General features: G+C 38.4%; 1 protein-coding gene across 1 annotated transcript; it reads right to left on the reverse strand.

Moving 5' to 3' along the window:
• Positions 1-543: 543 nt before the first annotated feature.
• Positions 544-1,365, reverse strand: LOC118751717 (ATP-dependent DNA helicase pif1-like). Its single transcript, XM_036486529.1, has one exon. The coding sequence runs from the start codon at positions 1,363-1,365 to the stop codon at positions 544-546; it is 822 nt and encodes a 273-aa protein (XP_036342422.1).
• Between the last annotated feature and the right edge of the window lie 10,974 nt (positions 1,366-12,339).

Here is a 12,339-nt window from a genome sequence, read left to right on the forward strand (position 1 = left end):
TTTGTCACACTCAAAGGTATGTTTTTTACGCGTCTACATTTTGCAACCTCGCAGCAGGGTTGCATTATGGCAATACTAATCGCATTTTTTTTATTTATTGGGCACGTTTTCTGTATTTGCATTTAATTTGAGCGCAATTTCTGATGAAAAGAAACAAATCAAGGAAAAGAAATAACAAATATTAGGAATTGGTAATTAAGTTCAATAATTACAATTTTTCAGAAACAAAATCGAAAGGCGATATATAAAAAATGCACGCAAAGAGGAAATGTCTGGCAACACCAGCAAAGTTTTGAGACGATTTTGCGACGACTGCTAGAAAGGGGTGCTCACAGTTTGATGCTAAAGATGTTTCAAAATGTAGACGTCTACATTTTCAGACATAATTTGGAACGAACTGTGAACACCCCATTTAATAATAAAAGGCTTTAAAATATAGATATGTGTTTATGGATGTATTTTATACTTTTTTCATATAAGAAGTGTACAGCATAAATTAGAAGAATGAAGTAGTAATGATTATAAAATAGAGGTATTTACATTTCAGTTGTTGTACACTTCAGTAAAAACAACGTTTTGCGTTCCATTTCCATTTCCGGGAATAAGAAAAGTTTGATTTTGTGATGAACCGATACGTGAAAGTGCCACATATAATTGGCCATGCGTAAACACTTCGTTACGGAGATCAATGCCGACAACGTTAAAGGTCTGCCCTTGGGACTTATTAATGGTAATGGCAAAACATGTCTTTACTGGAAACTGGACACGTTTAAACGTAAATGGCAAATCCGTTGGGATCATTGGTACCCTTGTAATCATCGTTATTTCTCCCGTTGCCGGACCGGTCAAAATTTTTGCCTTTATAAGATTGGGGAAAAAACGTATGATTTGAAGACGCGTACCATTACACAACTCGGGTGGCTTAAGATTGCGTAAAAGAATTACGGGTGTTCCAGCTTTAAGTTTTAGCTCATGTGGAGGCATACCTGCGGGGTTTAAGGAGTTAAGAAACTCCACAGGGTAATGAACCACATCGTTGGGGTCAGTTACTGAATTTACAGACTTATAGAGTTTGTATTCTGTTGAAATTCTGCTCAATACTGCTTCATTGATATCTTCTGCTGCCGAATTTTTCGAAGTGACAATTGCACGTTCGCAAAGCCAATTGGAATTAATAATTTGTATGTTTGCAATGTTTGGATAAACATTATCAATAAGCTCATCAATACTTCTTACGCAGGTTCCTACGATATCCGACATGGTAACATACCCATTGCGTGTTATAGTTGCTGAACCGTTGCCTATTTGTAGAAGGTACTGAGCAAATACTTCAGAGCAGCTATTTACACTGAGGTACGCGCGCATGTTAACTGATAAATGCAATTTTTTTATATATGGCCAAACTTCCGAAGCTTTTAAGCAAGCATTAACGATATCAGCTCGTGTGCCTCTCGGAACCACAGGTAGTGTTTGCCTAAAATCGCCTGTGAACACAAAACTAATTCCGCCCATTACCGCATCAGATGATCTCAAGTCCTTAAGAGTTGTATTGACGGCATTAATATGAGACTTATGGGACATCGTACACTCGTCCCATATAATCAGTGATGCCTGCTGAAGAATCTTAGCAGCGGCACTATTTTTTTTTATCGAACATGTGCAGCTTTGTTCCGGTAAAATGCTGAGTGGTAGTTTGAAAGTGGAATGAGCAGTTCTTCCTCCACTCAAAAGCGTGGCAGCAATTCCCGAGGACGCCACTGCGATTGCAATTTTATTTTCGCTACGAACTTTAGCTAGAAGCAATGAAGTAACAAAGGTTTTACCCGTTCCCCCAGGTGCATCTATGAAGTAAACATTTCCTATGTTTTGGTTTACGTTAGCTATGACTTCATTATATATTAATCGCTGTTCTGAAGTAAGTTTTGGTTCGTTCTCTTGTACAAATCTATTCAGGTCAGTAGTGTTGTAGGATGTTTCTCGTATGTAATAGAGGTTGGCTAAGTATGAACTTTCTCGATTGGGACTTGGCAATCCAAAGTCTCTAAGCCGTTTTTCACCCAGTGAAAAAACTATATTTTCGATAAGAATAAGCCCTTCGTTGAATATATCATTATTGAAGTTAATATTAGGGTTATTACTTTGCCTCCTCGTATTATGCAAAATGTCATCGCATAAATTTTTCCGAAATATGTTCCACAATCCAATTGGATCCGAAACTTCACAAAAAATTAGGATTATTGCAAATAGTTCTCTCAATTTGTTTGCGCTTGCCGAAATTGTTGCGTCTGATAAAGCATCTTTCCAGTGTGTATCGTTCTGAAGCAAATTTCGGGCTTGACATGCTGCACGGTAAAGTTTTCTTTAAATCCATAAAAGATGTGGGACCTCGAACAGAATGTAATAAGAGTCTGAGATAGAAACATTCCGAATAATTAGGATGTATTGTATAAACTCTTCCCAAAGCGGTGTCTTGCTTGATCCCTGGGTAATTAGGTACATCTTGTCCACGTTTCCTTCGTTTCCACTTTTTATTCGTCCAAATGTAATATGCTGGAACTTCGTTATAAAGCAAAGTTTTCGCGAAGCTATCAGTCGTACATAGTTTGAAAAACGAAGTAAGAGTTGTTTCCGGTGGATTCTGAATAACATGGTTCAAAGTATTTGGAGTAAAATAAACCCTTTGCCCATTCTCCAAATGCACAGCCAGATGTGTGACTGTTGGATAACGTTCGTGGATCGAAAATCCTAGTATTCTCCAAATTCCTTCAGAAGTGCTTAGATATCTCCCATTTAAGAAATTTTTTATTTCATCATGTCTATCCTGAACAGAAAATGTAGCTGCGTCGCTGCCCGTATTTGCATATATATTTAATTGCTTGCACGGAATGGCAATATTCTACGTTAATGTGCGCTGCGAAACATCTCGAGAGCATGGGGCAATAAGGAACTATCCACGTATTATCGACTGTGCAACCATTAGAAGCTAACATATGAGTGTTTGTGTGTGCTGAAGGAATTCACGTGGAAATCTTTTAGAACATTGGCCATTTACCATGCATGGTGAGGTGAGATTTCGCGAGCCACAGGGGCCATGGATCATATTTTTGCATACTATTTCATACAACAAAGGATCTTCGTGATTGTTAGGGATTTCCGCTGAAATTATACTGTCTATCTCATCGGGTCGTATTTTAACGGCCAGCCAAATCAAGATGTGGGCATGTGGTAGTCCCCGCTTTTGCCATTCCACTGAAAACATGTGGCACTTCACTGACCCAAATATGTTCTGTTTGGTTATTATATCCATTAGCTGATGTAATTTCAAATGAAAGACTCTTGCTACAATATCATGGCGCTCGCTTCCGCGTTGACCAGAAAACAATTGCTGTGTTATTTCACTCCAGTCCGGGTTACATGTAAAGGTTACAAATAAATCGGGTCTTCCATAATGTCGTACATACAACAGCGCATCTTGTGTGCGCTCATGGAGGTATCTGGGCGACCCCGTAAAAGTGGAGGGTAAAATAACTAATTGGCCTACATTTTCCGGGTTAGCGTCTTCGTTTACAGCATCTCTTAAGTGCACGTAATTATCGACACGTAACGTCCTTTGATGAGCCCGTATAAAATTTAAGCGCTCAGTGATCATTTTTGCAGCCATATCTACACAATACTGATTGAAGAGTTGCCCATACCTGTGTAAGCTGTTAAAGTTGTTTTCTCTTGTCATAAGCCTATATGAATAATATTGCATACAGGACACTAATTGTGATGGAACAACCTCCCCAGTTATTGGCGAAACTTGAGGAATGTCAATGCTGTAACCATCTTCGCCATTTAAAAACATTATTGGATATTGTAAGGGATCATAAGACCGATGAAGTTCCGATATCCGCTGAAGACTATTATCGCGCGATCGTAACACAATATCACGGGGACCAGTACTTCCGTCAACTATTAATACCGCAACCTCGTTTGTAGTAGGGGCATTATATCGACCGCGATGTTCATTGGCAGGACGTTTTTCAGCATGGATCACAATCCTGTAATTTTCATCGCTAGTAGACATACATTCCATTGCCGTCTTCAAACTTCGCAAGTAAGCATTATTTTCGTGAAGAATTCGCTGCAAAGATTCTCAAATATCTCTTCTAAGAGCGGGTGCGGCAGTTTGCCGCAAAGAAAGCTGTTCAGCTTCGGTAGTAAAATATATTTGCAGAAATTGTGGCGTCGTTTGCGCTGCTGGTAGCAAGCTACCAATAAGGTGGTAAACCTGACCATGAACTTTGTAAGTAGGCATATAATTCCCTTCTCTAACTTCTTTACCACCAAACGATGTCATTGCAAAACAGCCGTTGTATTTCCTTATATTTTTTAGAAAATGGCTTGACATTTCATCCGTTCGGCTTAACAAAGCTGTGAGTATGTCTGGAGGTTCAGACATATCATGAAGTCGAACTCGGCCACTACTGCAACACATTCCCTTCGTTTCCTTTCGCCATTTTTTCGCATTGCATTGCAAACATATGTGTGTCATTTCCCCAATTGATAGAAGCGGATCACCTACATATACATATGTATGTACTTATAATGTGTTGTAATCCATTGGTTATAATAATAAAAGTAAAGATCTATCATCACAAATCAGTGCCGTATCAGTTCAGTATTATTGCCAATCAGCATCGATCAGTGATACCAATTCACACACATCCGTAGTATGTCGTCCGGTACTTTCAGTAAAATGAAGTTCATTGACACCAAGATGGCTTATTTTACTAATGATCAATTGGCAATTATTGCCAAATTATATAATTCTGGATAATTCCGTACCCACTCGATTAATTTTCCCTCCAACAAAAACAACAACACTTGCAATAGAATACCGTCAGCTCGTCAGTGAAATACACAAACAAACCATTGCCGAGTTAACTACACTCTAAAAAATTTTTGTTTAAATTTAAGCATATTAAAAAAAGTAACCAGTTTCCTCTCTTAATGTATGCAAATTTGCACACCATGTTAATCAATTTAAATACTGCTTTTTAACTTTTACTTACCATATCGCACACCGTCTTCAAAAGAGTCACAACTCAAAATTTGGAATTTTTGAGATCATACGCTAAAAATGTACACAGAGCTTTTATTTACCTTTCAGCAAAAGCTGGAGCAATTTTTTGTTATAATTTGTTAAAAAAACCTATGGTAAAGCCGACTTGCCCATATTATTATCACGTGCTAAGAAATAGTTTTTCGCATTTTCTGACAAACGTATTATTTTGAGTTGTGACTCTTTTGAAGACGGTGTGCGATATGTGTGGCGTAGAACAAATTTGAAATTTGTTTGTTGAATTATAAACACTTAAGGCCAAATTCACTGTGCGTAGTTAACTCAGAATCGGCAGTTAACTACAGATTTTCAGTACAGCACTGTGAATTTGGCCCTTAGAGCAGTTAATTTACCTATTTTAAAGTATAGTTAAATCATAAGTTAAACGTAACTACAAAAATTTCTATAGAATTTTCTTAAGATTCGCAATTACACGGTTGCACATGAAATGTTTAAAATTTGCTTTAAAAGTTTTTTTTTTAAATTAACGCATACTAAGAAAGGATACCAGTTTCCTCTCCTCTAATGTGTGCAAATTTAGACACCGTGTTAATAAAATTAAACACTGCCTGTTTACTTTTACATACCAAATTTCATGCGTAAAACAAAATTACACATAAAATGTTCTAAATTTTTATTTTTAGTAGGGAATGTATTTTTGCGTTAAAAGCATTTGCAATTTTAAACATTTCATGTGTATTCTTGAACATCTTATGCGTATACTTACACAGATTTTGTTTGAAAATAAACACTTATCAGTAGCACTTTTACGTGCAGTTTTTAGAGTGTATAAAACTGCACTGACGGTAAAAAACGGCACTGTGCCGGACGGTCTGAACAACTCTATTTGGGACTGGGGCAACGATATTATATTTTTCACTGACACTGATAGGTACGGCACTGATATGTGTAGATAGGCTTTTTTTTGTAAAAATCACCTATATAATTGATTTGAGGTCGATAAATAAACGCGGATCTAATTCCGATTGCAGGCATCGTTTCTACTCGCGCAGCCGCTACTAATCTCCGATTACGGGCCATCGCCCTTGCGGCTCTCGATTGTCTTGACAAATTTGTTTTAGCTTTAGGCATTTTTAACCACGTCCCACTATTCTGTTATTTTAAAGATTTTTTTTTTATATTTAGTAACGAAATTGCACTTTTTATAAGTCAAAAAACTCAGCCTCTAACGCACTTGCTAACTTAACAACTTCGCGAAAACAATGTGCCGAATTCCCATGAAGCCCAAAAAATAGACATACATACATATGTACATCATTGATTTGCTGTTGTTTGTTTGTGGAAAAATGGAATTCGGCTAGACAGAGGCAGGATTCCCATAAAAAACATGAACATGTACATATGTATGCATGTATAAAAATCTAATTCGATTGATCGAATGTTAATCTGTTGAACTGACATTGTTGAGTTTTGTTTTTTGCAGAATTTGCATGAAGCGAAAGAGACATTTCTTTGCTGTTATTTATTCTGTATGCTACTACAGCGACGTAAATTAAGGTTCCTGCTGCGCAGCGGCAACTGCTTTTTTAACGAACTTCATCTTTATGAAATAAAGGAAAAGCTGAAGATCAATGTATGTATGTATGCCACACCAAGAAGCTTACAGTGAGCATGTGCCGATATCGCAGCAAGCAGCATTTTGAAGTAAAAAAAAACAGTTGTCAAACGAAATACACGATGTAAAGTGTTTCTTTGTTTTGAACGCAGCGCTGCTTGTACACAAATTTCCCTTGTTGCCAACATAGTGCTTTTCTTAATTCAAAACGCGAAAATTTTTGAGTTTTTGTTTTGCTTTGAAGACATTAAAACTGTCTGAAACAAAAATGGAAGTTAAATTTAGAGCAATTGGAATTTTCGTAAGGAACTTTACAAAAATGGAAACAAAATCATGGTACAATGACAATCATAAGCGAAAGAGCATATGTTTGTCAAAAAAATAAGTGGCAGCACTTTCAATCATGCCAGAATTAAATAAGATAATTTGCCATTGCCTGCAAAAACGTCCATGTTTCTGAGACCAGGAATCGAGCTTTAGACCTTTAATTTGGGCTGAATTTCTTATACTTTTTACGAATATTAAAAAAGCACCAGTATCTTCTAGCAGTAAAATGAATAACGAATCTTTGACCGCCGAGCAAGAAGCATTAATTTTTATTAATGTGAATCGGCATACCTACAATAAAATTTTGTATGCATACTAAGTCCATTAAATCATCCAATAAAAAATTTGGTGATTTTGTCGAGAAAAAACGCGACTTTTCTTGGATTTTAGTGCTTTTTCAAATTCAAAACTTGGCAACACTACAAATTTCGCTTTACGCGCAGCGCTCAGCCTTAACGCACTTGCTAATGTATCAAGTTCGCAAAAACAATGTGCCGCATTCCTATGAAGCCCAACAAATAGACATACATATGTACATCATTGGAAAATTGGAATTCGGCTATACAGAGGCAGGATTCCCATAAATCTAATTGGATTGATTGAATGTTGATTTGTTGAACTAACATTGTTGAGTTTTGTTTTGTGCAGAATTTGCAGGAAGCGAAACAGACATTTCTTTGCTATTATTTATTCTGCATCTACAGCAATGCAAACGCTAACTTCATCTTCAATCTGAAGATCAATGTATGTACATATGTATGCCACACCAAGAAGCTTACAGTGAGCATGTGCCGATATCGCAGCAAGCGGCATTTTGAAGTAAAAGAAAAACCAAAACAGTTGTCAAACGAAATGCACGATGTACAGTGCTTGTTTGTTATGAACGCAGCGCTGCTTGTACATACATACATGAATTTCGTTTTGGGCGCAGCGCTGCTTGTACATAAGTTACGCTTTGCGCATGCCTGAAGCTGGCAAAGGTTCTTTTTTTTTATTTTTGCGCTGTGCTAGCTGAATATAAAAAGAGAAGAGAATAGAGAGAAATATGTATGGGGTTTGTTGATGCTCTCTAAACACAAACGCGCGAAAGGCAAACGGTTCAGCAATGCTTGGTATTGTTGATCAACTTAATACTTTAATTAAACATACTTATTATAAAAATTTCATTTTTTAAATACTGCTATTTCCGACTGTGGTAGAAATATGTAATTTTAAAACTTGAATCATAGAAATCGACCCAGTATATCGGCTGTTTTGCTCTCACGCTCTTTTGGGTTTGAGTTTTATATATAGTATAGATTGAATTAAATATATAAAGAAGATTCCACTGATCTACACAATAGAAAATGAATTAATTTTTTATGGCCACATAAATATTAAAAATGAAATAAATGGATATTCACATAAAATTCTTGCCAAAGAAAAATCTTTGAAGTCTTTGAAGAAATATTCCCAAATATTCAAAATAAACCATGGTTTCATTGATATTCCAGTATATATTTAACAAAATTAATGGAATTCAAACAAATCCTTTATTGAAAGGGACTATATGAAGAATTATACAAATGGTAAAAATGCAATTGATTTAATGCATATGAATTAATCTTTTAAAAAGTATTATGTTTGTTGCATTTAAAGATTGCATGTTCAATATCTTAAATTGAATTACATTTTGTTTTTTTTTAATTTAAACTTTTTAGTAACGTTTTTTACATTTTTCTCCAATCAGTCTTGCTAATCATTATATTGGTTACATTTAAAAGTTAGATCTTCAATATCGCAATTTAATTACATTTGGTTATTTAAAAATCTAATTTTTGTGGAATGTTTTTTACTTTTTTCTCCAATCAGTCTTGTTAATCATTATATCGGTTAAACTTCAAAAATATGTCTTCAATACATTACATTTCGTTTTTTAAAAATGTTAATTTTTTGTAATGTTGCGTACTTTTTTCTGCAATCAGTCACAATCAGCACAAGAAAATACCTTTATTAATATTTCCACTTTCGCTTTTATGGAGTGGTATACTTACTTGTATATATGCAAAGGATCAACCCAAAGGCTGCAGTGGTAAAAATACATGCATCAGCAAACGTGGACGGACACCCAAATGATCCTGACCTTCACAAGAGAATATATTTATTAATATGTGTACTACCATACGTGGATTGATACAGGGATACTAGCATACAAAACTTACTTGCAACGGCTGCACTTGTTGGAAAACGCTACATTGTGCAAAATAAATATGTAAATTATTGTTGTAATTCAAAATATACCCATTATATTTGATTTTTTGCCATACTTGAATTTGCTCAATAGGAAAATGAATTTCCTCGAAACAATCGATGAAAATATCGGCAATTTTGCCTGTTGAACTTTTTATACGAAGACAATATTTCTCCTTGTATTTTAGTAGTAGTTTTTATAAATCAAAAAAGAAGGCAACACAGGCTAAGGCAGAATGCGGGAGCGAGACAACTGCCAGGTTATCCAACCTTGTATCATTGAATCATGGTTCGGTAGCACATCAAGCTAAAAATGCAGAGATATGCGTTAGCGGCGGAGCACAATATTGTATTTCTGCATTTGATCACTTATCAGTGCTGTTGAAAACAGTTGAGGTGTTCACAGTTTGTTCCAAATAGTGTCTCAAAATGTAGACGTCTACATTTTAAGACGTTTTCTAACCCTAAAATCTGTGCTGTTGTAGATTTCCATACAAAATTGGAAAACGACGCCGTCTACATTTTGTCACACTCAATCCACAATCTTCGTTGGCATGTAATAATAACTGGAATGTTTTATTTCCTTTAGAAAAATTGAAATTAGTTACATTAATACAATTTACAAAATTCTACTTACACTTTTGTGTGATTCCTCCGATATGCCAGCCACGAATGCCGCTATTTTCTTTGCACATAATGGCTGTCATATCGTTTACACAGTTTTGGCATGGCGTTGCTACTAACACAAGATTTTACATACAATTTACGATACAATTAGGATTGCCATCTTACAAAAAATTCAATTATGTTTTATTAACTCCTAAGCCGCGCCAACATCCCCGCCTCCGTGGATCTAACCAGGTCCACCAACATCTAACCTGGCCATTATGCATGCTGGGCGTTTGTATACGCCGTCCCGTGTTTGCACTCGCGCGGCTCTTCTTGTCCATCGACACCTGGGAACACTTGGACAATCCGCCCGGTCGGCCACTTCGATCGATGCATGTTTCCGTCGCAGAGCAGGACAATGTCATCTACGGCTAGTGGCTTCTGTACACCGTACCACTTTGTTCGCCTCGTCAAGTCGGGCAAGTACTCCACTTTCTCCAGAATCTGTGCTGCATCTGTTGAACCTTGTACCACTGTTTTCTGGTCGGGATCATCTTTTCTTGGTGTGGATGTGGCGTTTGTTCGGAGTTTGGAGCACCTAGGAGAAAATGGTTAGGGGTTAGCGGTTCGTCAGTGTATTCGTCTAGTGGTATGTGCGTCAACGGTCGTGCATTAACTATGTTTTCTGCCTCGCACATGAGGCAGTACAAACAGTGCTCTTGAAGGGTTTCATCGACAGCGCATGTCCCATTGTACGTTTCACGCTACGGACAAGTCGCTCCCAGCAGCCACCAGCATGGGGATTCAGGGGGCAATTGAAAACCCATTCGATGTGTTTGTTCGCCAGTGCATTAGATATTTTGCCATTCTCGAACTCAATCCTCTGGCGTCCCAACTCTTTGTCAGCTCCGATGAAGTTTGTGCCATTGTCGGAGCGGATGCGCACTCGTGTTCCTCGGCGGTTTATAAAGTTTCGTATGCACATGAGACAGGCATCCATCCGTTGACAGATCCTTGGCGAGTTCAAAATGTACTGCTCCGATCGTAAGGCAAGTAAATAGCGCGATCCAACGCCTCTCGCTTCTTCTGCCAAACGCGACTGTAAACATACCCATGTAGTCCAGACCGACGTATGTAAATGGCCTTACGAAGGGTGTAAGTCTATCTACCGGAAGTTGGCCCATTTGTGGGAGATTCGGCTTGGCCCTTTCCCTTACGCAACCTGACATCTTCGCGCAGCACGACGCACCTCTGCTCTAAGTTGTGGAATCCAATATCACCGCCGTATCTCCGCGATTATCGTGCCTTCATTTTGATGCTTCCAGATTTTGTGATAGTAATCTACCACGAGTTCGGTGACGTGATGGCGCTTCGGCAGTATTATCGGCCGACGTGAATGTGGGGGGATAGCTGTTGCAGCATCTATTCGTCCCCCTACCCGTATCACTCTTACTTCATCTAGCGCCGGTGTGAGGGTTCTCAGTGAGCTGCGCCGTTCCAAATTCTCTCCCGCCATCAGCGGGTAATATGCCTCAGCAAAGTTCTCCTGTTGTACTGCACGAATTATCGCAATTTCAGCTCTTCTTACTTCCGTAGCGCTTAGTCCTCCGTAGATTCTATTGCTTACGTCTTTCCTACAGTTGTTTCGGAATCGCAGAATCCAACCTACTACTCTGGTCATGCGGATCAGCGTCGAGAATTTCATAAACATGGAAATGCTGATCTTAACTGTAAAAACTGAGAATTTTGAGCGAAGTTCCTCTTGCGTATTCGGACTCACCTCGTCCGGCGGCCACAGGTGTTCATCTTGTGGTAGGAACTTCGGACCACCGATCCAGGTCGAATTTCTTTTGTCTGCCCTCGGACGTGTTCCCCAATCAGCCGGATTCAAGGCGCCTGGAATCCATCGCCACTCATTAACGTTGCTAGCCTCTAAGATCTCGTTCACGCGATGAGCCACGTATGGTTTATAGCGCCGGTGATCAGATTTTACCCAAGCTAGCACCGTTTTGGAGTCACTCTACATCACCACTCTTTTAGGGATCTTGACGTGACATTGAAGGATGCTCTTGCGAAGTCGCATAGCCAACACTGCAGCCTGCAGCTCGAGGCGGGGAATAGACGTAAGCTTCAATGGTGCGCATTTTGTCTTTCCTGAGATGAGTATGGGGTTGGCGGTACTTGCTCCCTCTGGTGACCTCCAGTATGCTACTGCTGTATAATCTACTTCGCTCGCGTCGGAAAATATGTGTAGTTCAACTGGTAACTGCTCGAAGTGGAATCCGTAGCACCGCGGTACGCTTATTTCTTCCAAACGCTTGATCGCTTTCAACCATCTTAGCCATGCTTCATACAATTCTTCCGAGATATATTCATCCCAGCCGGTACTCACACGCCAAGTTGACTGTAAGAGGAGCTTCGCTTCCATAGTATACTCCGCCGCCATTCCAAACGGATCAAACACCGACATGGTGACGCTCAATACTTCTCG

Source organism: Rhagoletis pomonella, unplaced genomic scaffold, assembly GCF_013731165.1.
Source record: "Rhagoletis pomonella isolate Grant_MI unplaced genomic scaffold, Rhpom_1.0 Rhpom_scaffold_00927, whole genome shotgun sequence".
Classification (NCBI taxonomy): domain Eukaryota; kingdom Metazoa; phylum Arthropoda; class Insecta; order Diptera; family Tephritidae; genus Rhagoletis; species Rhagoletis pomonella.

Excerpts from the sequence above, each read along its gene's own strand:
- LOC118751717 (XM_036486529.1), bottom strand. The coding sequence starts at position 1,365 with ATGCGCGCGTACCTCAGTGTAAATAGCTGCTCTGAAGTATTTGCTCAG.